Consider the following 18,275-nt stretch of genomic DNA (forward strand, 5'->3'; position numbering starts at 1 on the left):
TTTACTTTTTAAATATGAAATTATTGACAGGATTATGTCAGCAAAACTTGTAGTAAGTTTCAAGTTCTGAAAAAAAAAAAAAAGTTTTTAATTTTAATGACAAATTTTACTCGGTTAAAAAAAAAAAAAGAATAAAGTTTATCAGTTGTAATAGAGGCTCTCGGACACAGGTGGCGCTAATGTGTCATTAGTGACTGTTATGAAACGCTTTGTTGTAGGAGAAGAAAAAAACAACAGCAGAACGGAGCCAGTCTGACGGCGCTGGTCATATTAGGTGGACGGTTCTTACGTGGAGGACGTGTTTAAACGAGTTGTACAGGTCTGTCACTGAAGTTATACCTTTATTATACATCTTCACATTCACATAAAGTGTGTTATTTCTCTTCTGTGTTAACCATTGACCAAGTTACAAAACACCCTGCTGTCGTTAGCTGACGTGTTAGCTAAGCTAACCTCCACTGACAGAGCTGGTTAATAACATTGTTTTTGTGTGTTTTCCTAATAACTGTTTTTTTTTTGTTTTTCCTTCTTGTAGCAAATAAATATAATAATGTTGCTTCGTAAAGTGAGCCAGTCTTCTGCTTTGTGCAGTGCGATCCTCAGGATTCCTCCCGTATTATCTGGGTCAGTGTAATTAAGTGTTAATTAACATGTTGTTATTTAAGTCTCAATGTGGAATTGATTAATAATACCAGTTTGTGTGTGTGTGTGTGTTACAGAGCTCAGGGTCAGGCTGGAGCTCTGGTTGCTGTACAAAACACTCGTCTGTACGCCAGCCATGCAGCGGAGGTGAGTCTGTAACAATGTTGTTGTTATACATTGTTTATAAATAATCACGAATCTTTGGCAAGAAGAAATTATTTAATGTTCAATGTGGAGCTCAGAAGCCGGTTTAAGGTCCTCATTCACAGTCTGACCGTGACGTAACGGGAAGTAGGGGAAAGTTCACCGGTCACGTGATCATTAAAGGTGACACTGATGTCGTCCCTTCACGAGCTCATAACTTGCATAACACACACACACACATGCAAACCTTTGTTCCTTGTAATTGTACAGCGTTTAATTGGGTAATCGTTGGTGATTATGATATATATATATATATATATAGTTTTTCAATTTATAAAAAAAAAAAAAAAAAGAAGTAGAAGTTTCCCAGATTTTCAACCATGGTCATTAAAGTTAGCGGTGTCCGAAAACAACTTTTTTACTTCCTTTGGAAGTGTCTGATACCAGTTAGGGTTTTATATCTGGAGGGTCAGGTTTGGGCTTCATTTCTAGGAAGTGTCTATTGATACGTAAACGTATCAATAGCCACTGGGACTATGGGTTCGTTTTTCGGACCTTTTCTCCGTTTTCACCGTGTCAGGATGGCCATGTGGTCTAAGGCGCCTGACTCAGGAATTCTTCCTTCTGCTGCCGTGGGTTTGAATCCCGCGTTTGTCATATATATTTTTTCATTTTAACATATTTAACACGGCAAATTCCACCTTTAAATATACATATACGAAAAAAAGAAACAATGTGTTTTTATTTTCTTAAAATGGGAAGATGGTTACAGCAATATCGTACTAATTCGGCTGTCAATTTTTCTAATATTAATTCTAATGATTATTAATTTTTAAAGATTGTTTTTTTTAGAGAATATGTTATTATTATATTTTTATATAAATATATTTATTTAAAAAAAAAAAAAGCAGAGTAGTCAGATTCCTCACCATTCGTTAAAGTGTTTTTCGGCCTGATTTATGTTAAATAATCCATACATCAGAGGTTAGGTATTAACTGTCTGTGGTTTGTTAACAAATGGAACATTACAGGCAATTTTTAACTATCAGGGTTATTTTTAACATCATAATGTATCTGTTGTAAGTATGCCCTTGGTATCACCTCTCACCCACTGGATCAGCCTGTGGAGCCTTGTGCGTTTCACGTATCATGTGTCTTTTGTCCCTGTGTCGATTAGGGGTGTTAAAAAAAATAATAGATTTCACAATATATCGCGATTTTTTTTGGTGCCGATTTTAAATAATTTTTTTAATTTAAATACATTTTTTTTTTCTTAATTAATTAAAAAAAAAGCATTTATTTTTTATTTTTTGGATATTTAATCAATATATTTGTGTATTTGTGCAATATTCCAGTGATTTCAATGTGTTGCAATGGTTTTTTGATGCACTTGATTTTATGATGGCAGTGTAATGTCTGCAATATTTATGATTGCACAGGCATTTTATTTTCATATAATCTATTCAGATCAGTGTTTAAACTGACACAATAAGATAAATTATAAATTTTTCTTTTTTTGTGTATTGTCAGTAACTCAGGGTGATTTATCCTTTAAGGTAGGGTAGGCAATTTTTGAAAGCTAGCATGTATTTTGAATGTAGCCTCCCATACGGCTCCGCCTTTACCCCCCTCGTCCCTCCCCTTTGTCCTCTGTCTCACTCACATGCACGCGCACAGCTGCTGCAGAAGAGGAGCTCAGCTCATCGCTTGTATTGTGTAGAAACATTGTCTCATGTCTCATTCAGCAGTAAAGTAGAATATTGTGATATATCGCAATAATATCGTATCGTGATACGTATTGTATTGCAACATCCTTGCCAATACTCAACCGAGTGGCGATTAAGGCTGGGTTTAAAAAATCGATCAACCGATTTCAATCGATTCTCCTTTGTATAGCCCGATATCGATTCATAAAAACCCTTGAATCGAACCTTTTAGTACGTCTTGCTGCCTGTAGATTAGCAGCGCAGCACCTCGCGCTGCTGGTGGGGGGGGGCACGCACCACAGCTCTACTCAAAATGTATTGTAAGAATGTGATTCGAGCTGTTATCACAGTTTTACAGGCTTTAATGGAGGTTGTAGTAACCTGTAGACCAGTGGTTCTCAACTGGTCTCACCCAGGGACCCACTTTTTTTTTTTTTTTAGAATTCAACCAACAAAATTTCGTTTTTCAAAAATAGGTTTTGAAAACACACATCTATGATATTTTTTCAAACATAAATCTATGTATTTCCCTGTGTAACATTCATTTCACAGCAACCCTGTCAAAAGAAAAGTTTCTTTCAAAATAAAATACAACATAAAAAAAAGCTGCACGTAAACATGATGCCTTCATGACCATGGGAAATCATAGTTGTTCCCTCTGCTCCAGCAGCAAATGATGAGAAAAAAGTGAAAACTGAAGTTTTCTTGAAGTTTACTGTTCACAGGAATTTAAAAGTATTTTCTTACATTTACCAAAAACCTGACTTATTGCACTTTAAGACAATTCAGAATCCTTTTAATTTCTGGATGTTTGCTTTTATTTACAATTATTTATTTATTTTTTTTATGGTTGTTTCTCTTATTATACAGGTAGATTTGTTGTGCAGCCACTGGAACATTAGCATAAAACCTTTGTGAGACTCAAAGAAATGAGAATGTCTTGAGTTTATAATGTGTTTGTTGCCACATTATTTACACAGCCTGCCCCTGTGCTTTGAATTGATTTAAGTCATTGCAGTTTTGTTCTGCTCAGGTCACGTAAATAAAACATACATGATTATTGTAACTGCATGAGATTCAATTATTAATGTAAATATTCATATTTTTACTAATGCACCAAGATAAAGCTGTAGTTTATACTATTTGCATCATTAGTTCTAATGAGAATGTCTTCCATATCCAAGTACAATTGGTATTGCGTGATATTCTTAACTGAATCAAAAGTAAATCGAATCGATTTGGGAAATTTCAATCGATACCCAGCCCTAGTGTCGATCAGTGCAAAGTTGTTATGCCAGCGACCGATTACATAAACATAATGTTCCTTGAAAAAAATAAAATCTATATTTAGTCTCACTTGTGCTATGTTTGTGTTTATTTTTTAGGCTGTGATAGAGAAGTCTGCAGCCGTCGGCGCCGATGCAGCCGCCCAAGCAGAGAAGAAGACAACTGCTGCTGTATGTAAATAACTTTAATTATGAAAGAAAAACTTTCAGATCCTACAGATTTAAAGCAAACCTTTAGTGTCATAAGCAATTGTTATTACAATGTAGATACACAAGGTGATCTTAAATGTTTGTTTTTTTTTTTTTTACTGTAATCATTAGTGTTGTCATTGCTGTGCTAATTATTATTAATTTTATTAGACTAATAATAATTCATCTTAAGATTATTAATGTTATTAAAAATTAACAATATTATTATAACTAATATTACTTTTTTATTGCTGTTATTGTTATTTTTTAAATACTTCTGTGATTATTATTTATTTATTCATATTTCCTCTGTCCTGCAAATATGAATGATGTTATTGTTGCTCTGTCCATTTCTATATAATAAAAAAAACAAACTTGCGGTGAAATAGTTTTCTCTGCTTAGGTTAACATTTATTTCATTTGTTTCGATTTCTTTCAGGAGTCAAAATCATTCGCTGTCAACATTTTCAAAGGTCAAATCGCGACTGCCCAAGTGTTCCCTTTCCCCTCAGGTAATCAACACACATTCACTGTCATGGTTGCACAAACATTAGTTCACTAGAGCAGTGCTTCTCAACCTTTCCAGCCCGCGACCCCCAAAATAAAGGTTCCAGAGACCAAAAATAAGCATGTAATATAGTGAAAAGACAATAATGGGTCAATATATACAACATTAGGTGGGAAAAGTGGTGGAAACGGTTTTAAAGTGCTGAAAATATCTAGATAAAAATATGCAGAAAAGGCATTGCAATTTGATGGAGAGGTGGCAGAAATAGTAATGTAGCAAAAATGCATTAAACAGAGCAAAAACATGGCAAGAAAAAAGGTTAAAATATGGCAAGTTTGGTGTAGTTGTAGAAAAATTGTAATAATAAACAAAAATGGGTTCAATTGTAATACATATTCTTAGTTTCTTGAAGGCATCTGGCGACCCCGTCCAGTGTCTTGTGACCCCAAGGTTGAGAATCCCTGCAGTATGTTACAAAGTCACATGTTAACAAACAACTGTGTAACCGCTGCTGTTTGTGTCGTAGCTCTGAACGAGGAGCAGGAGCAGTTTCTGCGAGAGCTCGTTGGACCGGTCTCAAAGTTTTTCGATGTAAGTGTTTTTTTATGGGGTTTTTTCGCCCATATTAATGAAGTGTTCGACCTAGTTTAACACCTTTGCTCTCCATGTGGCTGCATCCTGTGATCAGGAGGTAAATGATCCCGCGAAGAACGATGCTCTGGAGAAGGTGGAGGATCACACCATGGAAGGCCTGAAGGAGATGGGTGCCTTTGGACTGCAAGTCCCTGCTGACCTGGGGGGTCTGGGCCTCAATAACACTCAGGTAAAAGACATTCATAATCATCTTTTATTAGTGTGGTCAGTCTGATGTGTATTTAATTATGTGTCCCACAGTATGCCCGACTGGTGGAGATCGTGGGGGGACACGATATGGGCGTGGGCATCACTCTGGGAGCCCATCAGTCCATCGGCTTTAAGGGAATTCTGCTTTTTGGGAATCCTGCACAGAGGGAGAAGTACCTGCCTAAACTGGCCTCAGGTTAGAGCATCAACTGCATTTCTTTTAATTCCAGCAAGATTCTTTGTGTTCTTTGTGAATAATATGTTACGGTTTCATTTATTCAGACAACATGAGCAGCAGCTGTCTCATTCTAGCAGACCTAATCAAGCGCTCTAAATTTACATAAAATCTTAGATTACATTAAAAGAAAGAGTATGTTATGAATTTTGATCTTTGAAGGGTGTAAATCGAATAAGATTTGCATGCAGCATGACAAAAGGGGGCACTTCAAAAATTAATATACATGTATTTTGTCTGAGTGCAACCTGTACAAAGCACATGCATTTGTAGATTAGAAAGTAAACAATATATATATCTGAGTTTTAAATTGACAGTGATAGAGCAGTTTACAGTAAAAGCATAACATATTTTGACTTCGAATGGTGTAGATTGGTTAAGAATTGGCGTAATTGGAAATGTAGTAATGGCAAGTTAAAATATGTATGGAACAATAAGAAAAATGGTAAATAATTTGGAATTTAAAAGTGCCATAATTGTAATTAATTGACCATAACCCAGGTATGCACCATACAATAAATCCAGACATTTGCAAGGTCTTGAAATTGATCCAAAAATATGACATGAAACATGATTTTTGGTTCATATGGCCCCAAAAAAATGTATCCAAACCAGTGTATTTTCACTGGATCAAACAAGAATAAGCTGGTTATAAAACAGGATCTTAGTTTTCTATGTGTTTATGACCCTTCAGGCGAGACCATCGCTGCCTTCTGTTTGACTGAACCAGCCAGTGGTTCTGATGCAGCCTCCATCAAAACCACCGCCATCCAGTCCCCATGCGGGAAGTTCTTCACTCTCAGTGGAAGCAAAATCTGGATTAGGTAAAAATACTACCATATTCCACCACAAGGAGGCTCCATTATGTTGTATTAGATCTTAAAATGCTGCTTCTGTTCTTCTTTACTTTCCCAGTAATGGCGGTTTGGCTGAGATTTTCACAGTGTTTGCAAAGACCCCAATGAAAGATCCCAAGACTGGAGAAATGAAAGATAAGATCACAGCGTTTGTTGTGGAGAGGAGCTTTGGAGGCGTGACCAGGTGAAGAGACTAAACCATTAACCATTGTCAAAGGTTGGGAGCTGATATCTCCACTGTATTCTAATTCCCAGTGGGCCTCCTGAGAAGAAAATGGGCATCAAAGCATCCAACACAGCTGAGGTGTACTTTGATAACGTGCATGTGCCTGCTGAGTGTGTCCTCGGTGAGTTGGGAGGAGGCTTCAAGGTGGCCATGAACATCCTGAACAACGGGCGCTTCGGAATGGCTGCTGCGCTCTCCGGCACCATGAAGAGTGTGATGGCCAAAGCTGTGAGTGAACAAGCATCACTTTCACAGTTCCAGCAAGATTCTATTTTCTTCTTTTTGAATAGTATGTTAAGGTTTCATTTATTCAGACAACTGTTCCTTCAAAAATTTACTTTGATCTGCTGATCGCTTTGATGTTTCCTCTGAAGTTTCTGCGTAGTAATTCCAGCAAGAATTACTACAAGAATGCAAGAATTACTCAAACTATTCAAAAAGAAGACAAATAATCTTGCTGGAATTATCATGCGGAAGTCAAGGAAACTTCAAAGGAAACATCAAAGCATCAGTAGACACCTCTGACGAAGAATGGCAGTTGACAGTCGAAACATGTCAGGAGATCAAAGTGGATTTTTGAAGGAACATTTGTCTGAATAAATGAAACCTTAACATCTCACTTTAACAAGATTAATATTTTAGCAATAATAAAACCTTCACTTTAAAGAGGAAAGTAGAGATTTTTTTTTTAATTTTCAGTGTAAAAAAACAGACAAAATTGCTTAAATTGAATTGAAATTCAAAATCCACAGAAGCTCAATGTAAACAATTTCTACTTTATTTGTACTCTGGCCCAAATTTATTCTTCCAATATTTTGTTGTCGTTATTCATTAAAACATTTTTACCTCAATTTGTTTTTTAACTCAAATTATGTATTAATGCTAAAGATTTGCTGCACGTGTAAATGGAGAGAATCCACTTTTTATCTTCCATATTTTACGTATGACCTAGTTGGACCTCAAGTGGGCCGGACCAGAAAAACTCTACGTTTTTGTGAAGGAAAAAAGCACAAATTCAAACAAAATCCTGAATGTTAAGCAATTGTTGAAAATTCCTTGACTTTGCAACAAATTTTCTTGAAATTTGCAATGTCATTTGCCAGAATTCTCGTGGACAATTTGCAAGAATTTTCCAGGTTTTTAAAAACAATAACAATTTAATATTAATGTAAATAATGTAGTACTGCCATGTGTCCCATTGTTTCATCTACAATTTATATAATAATTAATAAAAAGTTCTGTTTTCGCATTAATTTTTATTCTGAACACAATCTTCCTGCTGGGTGTCAGGTTTTGTGTAGTTCATTTTTATTATGTGTGTTATTTTAGGTGAAGTTTCACTATTACTTTTCTTGTCTTTTTTGTTTCTTTTTGGTTTTAAATACTTCCTCTTTTTTTTCCCCAAAAACTGAAGAGTGGCAGCCGACCAAAGGCTGAGTTTTAATCCTAAAATTGAGGAAGTGTCTTAATCAAGTGTTAACCATCTGTGTGCTGTGATTGTTGTTGTTTGATGGTAAGTTTTCCTGCAGGTGGATCATGCTGCAAACAGAACCCAGTTTGGAAACAAGATCCACAACTACGGAGCCATCCAGGAGAAAATGGCTCGTATGACAATGCTGCACTACGTGACTGAGGTCAGCTCAGCTACATTTACCCTTCCAGTGCACTAATGGGAGCTTTTTAAGAAGTTTTATGTTTTCTTTTTTCCAGTCGATGGCCTACATGATCAGTGGAAACATGGACTCGGGGGCAACTGAATTCCAGATCGAAGCTGCCATCAGCAAGATCTTTGCATCTGTACGAGCCCCTGCATTCATTTTCTCATGATGGCAAAAATCACGCTGTCTACGTCAAACTCATGTGTTGCCAATGTTTGTTTTTCAGGAAGCTGCGTGGACCGTTACTGACGAGTGCATTCAGGTCATGGGCGGGATGGGTTTCATGAAGGTGAGTGTTTAGGATCAAGCACTAAATAAAGCGAATAATTTTTGCAGATAAAATCACAAAGTGCTGTACAGAGTTGTGGTAAAAGTACAAGTGCAACACAATAGAATAATAAAACAGGAGTGCATAAATATCATAAGAACAGCAACATTAAAGCGTAAATAAAAATTAAAATCCAGGAACTAAAAGCTTTTCTGTAAAGTGTAGTCTTCAGCAGTTTTTTAAAAGTGTCCACACAGTTGAGCTCCCTGAGAGACTGGTGCAGGTTATTCCAGAGTCTGGGAGCTACAGCTTGGAACACCAGGTCTCCTCTGGTTTTAAATTTAGTTTTTGGGGTCTTTAGGAGACCCTGACCTGAAGGCCGAAGGCATCGCCCTGATGAATAGGGGCACAACAAGTCCGAGATATATTTAGGGGCCTGACCATGTAATGCTCGGAACGTGAGAACTAATATTTTATATTCTATGCGAAACTTAACTGGAAGCCAGTGCAGAGTAGCAAGAATGGGGGTAATATGGGATGTTCTAGAAGCACCAGTTAAAAGTCTTGCAGCAACGTTCTGAACGATTTGGAGTCTGTTTAGGGTCGACTTATTAAAACAAGTAAAAACAGAATTACAGTAGTCAATACGAGATGATATAAATGCGTGTATGACCAGTTCCAGATCTGATTTTGATAACAGATGCCTCACTTTAGAGATATTTCTCAGGTGATAAAAACAGTTTTTAGTCAATTGACGACAATGTGCCTCCAAAGACATGGACTGATCAAAAACAACCCCAAGGTTTCTGAGGCTGGTTTTAACAGATGAGCCCAGATCACCAAGGGATGTTTTTAAAATGGAGGGATGTTTTTATCAGGAGCAATGATCAGAGTTTCTGTTTTGTTTGAATTTATCTGGAGATAATTTGATGACAGCCAGTTTTTGATACAGGATATACAGTCTAAGAACTCTGATAAAAAGTGAAACTCAGAGTCATTAAAGGAGCAGTACAACTGGATATCGTCAGCATAAAAATGATAAGACACATTTTTAAAACCACGGATCAACCGACCAAGAGGCATCAGATACAATAAAAACAAAACAGGCCCCAGAACAGAGCCCTGGGCTACTCCACATGACAGGTTGGACATATTAGACATTACATCATTAATAGCAACATTAAAGGTTCTTCCATTAATGTAAGGGGTAAACCACTGGAGAACAGTACCAGAAAACCCCATCTCAGATTTGAGTAGATCAACCAGTATACTGTGATCTACTGTATCACGTCACTAGAAACTTTCAGAAGAGCAGTTTCAGTGGAGTGGATTGATCTAAAACCAGATTGATATTCATCATAATAATCATGCTGTTCCATGTATGAGTTTAGCTGCTTAGCAACCATTTTCTCCATGATTTTAGACATTAAGGGAAGCTTAGATATGGGCCGGTAGTTTATAGGCTCCCCCGGATCAAGATTGGGTTTTTTAAGAATGGGGTTTAAACACGATACAGCAATGGTCACTTATTTGTAAGTCTTCAATACCTAGATGATAAATTTCCCTCTGAAGGTACATGACAAACCCGTCACTTCCCCTATTTAATGGGATCTTCCACTGGTTTGACTTCAAATCTTTAAAACATACTTATTAGAAGATCTATGCCTAACAAAATACATTATTTTGCATCATATTTATTTTTATTGTCTTTTTTAAAAAAATCACATGATTGATGATGTCACGTCCCCATTTGCTTGTAAAAATCCCATTGTTTTTTGTGGGAGTGAAATCTTCAGCCTGATTTTTAGATAATTTATCAGTTTTCACAGTCAAACTGTCAATTTTCGCTGCTTTTAGTTGCTCTAAATAATCAGGAAAAGTTAAAGATGTTCATGTTACCCCTTTTTTTTGGACAGAAAAAGGATAAAAACAGTTGTGACTGGAAAAAAATCTTTGACCGCAGGGGGAAACAGTTCCAACGCTGTGGTTTGGTAGTAGACAATGAAGCAGAGAAGAAGAGCTCTCCTAAGCGACCTTTACTCACCCTTAAACGGTGCACAGCTACATTGGCATCTTTAACTTTTCAAAGCCAAAAGCAGCACAAGTTTTTATTTTGACAGAAAAAGCTGCTAACTGATCTAAAACACAGGCTGGATGCTTCACTCCAATAGAAAACAATGGGATGTTTACAGGCAATGAGGCCATGTGACATCATCAATCACGTGATGTCAAGATGGCGGAACACAGTCTCTAAAACTGTACAGTAGTCCCATTAATAAAAGGATTATGGGGCATAATAATTAGGGGTGGGAATCTTTTGGCACCTCACAATTTGATTACGATTCGATTCTAAAAAGATTATTAATGTATTTTGATGCATGTTTTATTCACAACATATCTGTTATATTCATTGTGTCCCCTCACTGTATAAAATATGTTATTTGTAGTTAGAAAAAAAGAGATACATGACCATTCATTATCCTTTATTAAACTAATGGAAGAAGTATGTGAACTGAAAATGTACACGTTTTTTGAAACAAAGGTAGTAGCAGTAGCCTTGTTGTTTGTAACTTACAATAACTTCTGCAGTTATAGTGACATAAGATTCGGTGGCAGTTGATGTCCTCGCATCACATGTCACTGCTATCTTACCCACTTTCTGCAGTGATGCTATAACTTATGTTTGGGTCTGGTTGTAAAGCTTCGCGATGGCCGTATCAGTAAAGTTCCGTCAAGAAGTGTACGAAAGCCCTGGTTTTTCACGATCGAGTAAGGATGTAAATCCTTAGCAATAAAAGTTGCAATCGACTTGTTAATCGGCTTTACCTTTTCCGAAGAGGGTGGAAGCTTTGTTGTGGCTTGTTCGATTGTTCTCTGGTTAGCAGAGTTACTTTTAACCACAGCAGCAGCCGACTCTGCCTCCTCCTCTGGGTGAAAGCTTGTTATGTAACAGAGCTTACATACAGCGTGGCTCTTGTCTAGTCCACTTCCACCGTGAACACTAAAGAAGCCAAAGTTCTGCCAAACATCAGATTTTAAGCTGCACGGGGCTGGTCTTAACTCCCGCACATCCATGTTCCCTGTTTATGTGGTGCCCTCTTTAAAGTGTAAAGTGATTTTTGATTACTGGAAATTTATGAATCGATTCAGAATCGCCCACCTCTGAATATTGATTTTTTTTTTTCTCCCACCTCCTATAATAATGTTTAGTCAGGCATAGATCTTCTAATAATAAACATTGATGTAACTCTAGAACACTGAAGAGTGAACATGACAAAGAAAGATGAACTGACTGAAAGCGGTGAACATTTCATAATTTTAAAGCATTTTGAAAAAGTATTTTACTCCTGCAAGGCATGCTGGGATGCCTCCATCCTCAATTCTATGAATAACAGTACAAGGCATCTGCTAATGCAACATTTCTCTTTTTAAAAATCCCTATTATTGCAAATAATCAGACACAAAATCCAAAATGCTCAAATTCAACATGTTTTTTTTTTTATTTTGAAATACAAAATGTAATTCAAGAATTTTATATACATTTTTCAGAATTTGAAGATTAATTTTCCCTTTTTTTTGGCCTTAATCATGCACTGCTGCTTAAAATTGTTTATTACATAGCAGGTGTCATTTATTTCATTTGAATGGAAACTGTTTTCAGATGAAGTCTCACATATTGACACTGTGGGCGTGCACAGCTCATTTCTTTGGTATCGAGTGTGCGTCGTGCTGTCACCACACGGATGTTTTCCTCATTACAAACAAACAAAAAAAAAAAAAAAATCACCTTAATCAAGCTACACTTAGTCGTTAAAAATAACTGGTAATGACCCTTGGAGTAGGATTTAGTGCATTTATAAGATAGGAAAATAAACATGTGACTTCCTCCACTCAGCAATATTACATTATTATTTATCTAACTGTGTGAGTAGATATTAAAAATCATTCTATTGGCTCTCTTTGTATTTTATGTATTCTGCTGCAGGTGATACTGTCAGAGTTGAGTTCCTGATTGTTTTTTTGTGCAGGACTCTGGAGTGGAGAGAGTGATGAGGGATCTGAGAATCTTCCGTATCTTTGAGGGCACGAACGACATCCTCAGACTATTTGTTGCTCTCAATGGTTTCCAGGTGAGGCCAGACAATTGTACAGCATATGTTTTCATAAAGAACGCTTTTTAAGTCAAATTATTTCCATTTTTCAGTGGACAAATGCTGTTTTGTTTTTTCTTCTAGAATGCTGGTAACCAGTTGAAGAGTTTACAGAAGGCCCTGAAGAACCCACTGGGTAATGCTGGGCTACTGGCAGGAGAACTCAGCAAGAGAGCCAAGAGGTTTGTTTTTTCTTCACTTCAGATCTTATGGTGATGTGAAGATGTAGTTACAGAAAAGGATTTGGTGATTGTTTTTTTAGTTTTGTGAAGTTTTAATACTTTACAGTTGGGGGTGGGCGATGTGGAAAAAAGTCATACCGGGATTTTTTTTTCTTTGTATAATCTAAACGGAAAAAAAATTGTGATTTTTACAGACTATTTTCAAGTTATTTGCTAGCAAGACAAACCTTTTTAAAATCATAGCTGAAAATGGAAATAAGGAGTAAGGTCATTTAAAGGAGCATAGGGCATGATTTGAGAAAAAATAAACATTAATTTTAAGTTTTTTTTTATTGCTAATAGGTGATGGAGAGCTCTAAACCAAAGAAAATGAGTCCACACACATTTCTACCTATTGCCTTGAAAAGATTGTGTGATACATTTTGTACTGCTGGCTCTTCTCGGCGTGAATTTCCCGTGCATTTCTGCGGACGTGACGTCAAATGACGCTGGTGCGCGTTCTCGACGGCTTGGAAATAAAGAATAAGAAGACGACGACTTGGAGACTGTAAGAAGACAAGCATAGTGGACTAAACTACTGTTTGTTCCACTGATGAATGCAGAGGCATGTGCACATTCGCATGAACGGCGAGTAAATAAATAACAGTGAATCCACCGTGAATCACTGCTATCACTGTTACAGTTTACGCTGCATTCTGCAGCAGGAAAGGAAGAACGCTGTGCACAAACGACACTATGTGACCAAACCCGAACACCAGTTCTAAATATCTGTTCAAACCCGACCCGTCTGGTGCCGTTGGGTCCCGTCAGGGTTAATTCTGGTATCCATCCTCTAGTATCGGCAGTAAACAGTTGATGCTCACCCCCGTGGCAGCTTGATTGATGGCTGCAGTTACCCTAACCATCGTGGTGTCACTATGGAGTCTGATTTCTAGATCCTGCCCTATGCTCCTTAAAGTCAGGGTACTTATTGAACTTTTTTTTTTTTAAATTACATTAGCCATTTATCAATTTTCAGAACCGCTTTGTCCTATTTTAGAGTCGGGAGTAGAAAACTTATTCCAGGCGATTCAATTTTTTTTCTCTTTTCAAATATTGTTTTAGAAGAAAAACAGTGGGTTAAATGTCTCAAAGATGCTTTTATTAGTCACATGCAGCACAATATCAACATTTTGTGCCACTTTTTGGCTTTTTCCTTTATTAAGGATGAAATGAGAGTAAATTCTGTAGTAGTTTTTAAAGCACTGAGTTATTCACTACGTGGCCCCTTTAACTCATTTAGTGCCAGCCATTCTCAGGTTTTCTACCCCCCTCAATGCCAGCTGTTTTTGAGCATTTTGACTGATTTTAAAGACCCACAAAATATTTTCTACTATGACTATCTGAAATCTGACACCAGATTCTGAAAGATTGTTTTACACAAATCTTCAGTTTCGGAGCAAAAAGCTGAGAAAAAAAGCCTTTTTCTAAAAACAAAAAAACCCTGTCAGTGACTTTAAAGCTAATTTTTTTTGCTTTAGTGACAACTCTAACATCTGAACATCATTTCCTTATATAAAACAAAAAAAAACACACAGACCGTGCTTTTGATGGCAAAATTATTATTATATATCTATCTGATTATCGTGACATTTTATTCCTTCATGATCTAATACAGCTAGATGGTACGCTCGTATTTACAGTACAGTGAGTAATCTGTCAGTCATAATGCCCTGTATACTGTTGGTGTGTTAACAGAAAGGCAGGTCTGAGCACGGGTCTGACTCTGCAGGGAACCGTACACTCTGAGCTCGCACACAGCGGCGATCTGGTACGTTTGAATCTTTTCTAGGTTTATACTTCTGAGTTTTTTTTGGTTTTTTTTCTTTCATTCTCTGTGTCGAGTGAAAGTCACAAATCTTCATCTGCTTTTTTTTTTTATCTTCACGCCATCTGATTCTGATTCACAGACGGTTAAAGCCATTGAGCAGTTCGGAGCCGTTGTTGAAGAGCTGTTGGTCAAACATGGCAAGAAAATCATTGGTACGCCCCAAAGATTGTGTGTTATTTAGCTTTTGTTGTTCTAAATTAGATTAAAATGTCTTAAACTGCAAAAAAGATGAAGAGAGCCATGTGACCCTTTCCAAATACAGGAAGTGGGTTTGTAGGAGCTGATGACCATTTCTCTTACAATGTATTTTTATGGACAGGCATTGTTGAGTATAAAGTTTACTATCATTAATTATTGAATAATTAAAGCCACTAAAGGAAAAGTTAGGGTTTTAGTTCATTAAAAGGAACAAAACCGTGTTTTTTTTTTTTTTCTTCAACTTGTCCTTTAATTTCAGATGAACAGTTTGTCCTGAAGAGAGTCGCCGACTGTGCCATTGACCTCTACGCCATGGTGGTCGTCCTGTCCAGGTATTTCTCCTCTTCCCCTCACCGACATTTATAACACATGCATCCTTTTATCCTACGCTGCCTGAAGGCATCACTGTGTCTTTCTTCTGCAGAGCTTCTCGCTCTCTGAGCCAAGGCCAAGCTTCAGCCCAGCACGAGAAGATGCTGTGTGAGACCTGGTGCATGGAGGTAAGCTGTGCTGCTACAGAGCACACTTTGGTTAAAATGTTAATGATGAGAAACCTGTTCAGCTGAAAGGTCCTACATCATGCTATATTAAGATCAAACTACAGCCACATATTAGTAATATTTTACATTTTGCAAAATAAAATACTAATTTATTAAGAAATATGACTTATTTTCTTTCAACCCGGAAGTTGAGACGCACGGTTTCTTGGAGCGCTGCCTCTCCCCATTTCATGACATAATCCTAGAGCCCCGGCAGCATGGGCAACAGACACGCCCACCAAACTATGTAAACATTTCCAGAGAATGTATTTCATATATAAAGACAAAGAAGTGAGTGTGGCTAACATTTTGCGAGATATTTATTTTACTTACGGCTGTGGCCTCACCCTCAGTGGGTTTTATTGTGGGAATTGCTTTGGTTTGAAGACGTAATTTACTGGACAATTCACTTTGGAACTGGCCAAGGTTCATCAAGCAGTCTTCTGTAAAGTGACGGTCACAGACTAACAGATGCTGGATGGTGTGTTGCGTGCTCCCAGAGATAAATTCCAATCACTTCTGGCGAGTAGACTCTTCTTTAGGAAGTTTTTCAGAAGAGGGCAGAGAAGCTGATCAGAGAGCAGGATTATTGAGGATTTCTCAGAGATGCAGGAAGGAATCTCAATAATACTTTGGGCTGGTTTTTGACACGGAAATAACATTGTAACAAGGTTAAAAACTCAAAAGTTGATTGGCATGATATAGGACCTTTAAATCTGCTGGAGACGGTCATTTCTTATCAGATAAAGACATACTGTTGGCCTCATCAATCAATAAATCCAAGATCATTTGCTCAAACAAAAGATGCAAAAAGTTTGAATTGCATTGCATTGTGGGAAGGGGAGTCCTGTTGATGGATGCACAGAAGTGTTTTTGCTTAATTCTTACTGTTACCATTTTTGTTCTAGTTTATTCTCAGTATTCCCTGTGATATCACCTCACTCCGTGAGACGTTCAATTTTGTCCAGTTTAGGCCCAAAATAAACATCCCTCATTGTTCTGCTCAAACTCAGTCTATGAAAACAAAGAGACGTGTTGGGGAGTCACAGTTTTTGAGGGAAAGCACAAGAAATCACAGAAAGAATGAAGTAAAAACACTTATGCATCAGTCTACAGCATTGGTTGTCAAACCTTTTTTGGCCCCCATTCTCTTATTTCTGAATCCAAGTACCCCCCCTTTGTCCGACTACAACATTTTGCTCAGAGAATTGTGAAAAAACAACTATAGATGGAATGAATGAACACATTTTAAAGAATCTCATTGTAAATAACTAAAATGAAACAGTATTTAGTGCCTCTTGAATGGATTTATTTTTGATAGTTTTTATGGATTCCTGTCATCTCCCGCCTGCTGTGGGACCAAGACTGACCCTTGTATTTCCAGTTCATGTTCTAATCAAGATCATTTTCATCATCATTATCATTTTTAACTAAAAATAAACATGATAAAACCCCATATTTTTAATGCTTTCGTTTGTTAATTTTCCAATTTCTCTCTCTATCTCAAGTATCGCCTGTAGTGCGTCGCGTATCCCTAGGGATACACGTACCCCATTTGAGAAACACTGGTACACAGAACTTCACATCCCACAATGCAATGGGCGAAACCTTTTCCCCAAAATGTCAATAAACCAAGTCTTTGAAGTGGAGATCAAAACAAACTTTCCAGCGAAATTTTTCCAGCTTTTACATCTTTCGTTTGAGCAAATAAAAAGTATCGTCTCCAGCAGCTTTAAATTAAAAACAGTTTACAAATATAATTTTAGTGGAAGCCTAAAACCTTTGATCACAAACGTACAAAATGAAATTTTCTAATTGATGGATCGGAAACCAAACGGCTAACTTTTATTATTATTCACGTTAGTTTGAACAACCTATAGTGAAACATGACTGAATGCTGTGCCTGAGTGTCTGAGCTCCTTTTTTCCCATCATCCCTCAGGCCTACGACAGAGTCACAGGCGACATCAAAGCTCTTCGTTCCAGCGAATCGCGGCAGCTCTTCAAAAACTTCCGCGCTATCTCCACAGCGGTGGTGGAGAACGGAGGAGTGGTCTCTCCTCACCCTCTGGGTTTCTAATCACCTCACACACACACACACTTCTTTAACACTTTGATGCCTCTACCTGTTATGATCCTTTGATGATAGCCATTATTCTGTCACATCGGTGCCCATTTCAGCCTCTTGACGCTGATGGTTTGTTTTAAGTGAACAGTTTTATTTAACACTCAACTACTCAATTTATAAATGTATATACATACAGTGTGGTGGGAGAGGGGAGGGGATTATGTACTCGTAGCACACACACTCCACTTCTTTTACCTCTTCATTAGGAACTGTAAAGCTAACGTGGAGCCAAGAGTTTAGCTTCCGTCTTCAGGAAGGTTGTGTACATTAAGTAACAGAAATTCTATCAGTTTGAAGCATTTGTGCTGCAGTGTTTCTCTCATTATTAAACATCTTAAAGCATTGCATCACGTAGGCGACTCACTTCCTTGCTTTCTGTCGGACTGTAGACAAGGCATCGCTTTCACTTCTGCAGAGCGACTCTTTACCGTTTCACAGGAAAGCCTGTGTGAGTGTGTGTGGCCAACCAGTGCTTCCTGCTGCTGTCGCTCTGAAGCACACATCGGACACCGAATCTCCACTGTAACACGTGTGGTTTGTATAGGGTAAAAAAGTTCCCCTACGTGTTCATCAGCTTCAATATAATGATTTGCATTGGAAATCCCCTCCACGGTGAATGGAGAATTAATTTTGAGCACTGGTAAAA

The 18,275-nt window shown here is 37.5% G+C and overlaps 1 protein-coding gene across 1 annotated transcript; it reads left to right on the forward strand.

The window, feature by feature from the left end:
• The first annotated feature begins 183 nt into the window (after nt 1-183).
• On the forward strand, nt 184-17,983 carry acadvl (acyl-CoA dehydrogenase very long chain). The gene is made up of 21 exons (XM_028474307.1): nt 184-319; nt 536-624; nt 720-789; nt 3,878-3,949; nt 4,407-4,479; nt 5,002-5,066; nt 5,164-5,298; nt 5,370-5,514; nt 6,248-6,377; nt 6,469-6,594; nt 6,666-6,864; nt 8,166-8,270; nt 8,347-8,433; nt 8,521-8,583; nt 12,591-12,692; nt 12,798-12,895; nt 14,633-14,705; nt 14,845-14,917; nt 15,223-15,295; nt 15,388-15,463; nt 17,444-17,983. The coding sequence occupies exons 2-21, from the start codon at nt 551-553 to the stop codon at nt 17,579-17,581; spliced, it is 1,977 nt and encodes a 658-aa protein (XP_028330108.1). The 5' UTR covers nt 184-319; nt 536-550; the 3' UTR covers nt 17,582-17,983.
• The last annotated feature ends 292 nt before the right edge of the window (nt 17,984-18,275 follow it).

Source organism: Gouania willdenowi, chromosome 18 (genome assembly GCF_900634775.1).
Source record: "Gouania willdenowi chromosome 18, fGouWil2.1, whole genome shotgun sequence".
NCBI classification, from domain to species: Eukaryota; Metazoa; Chordata; class Actinopteri; order Blenniiformes; family Gobiesocidae; genus Gouania; species Gouania willdenowi.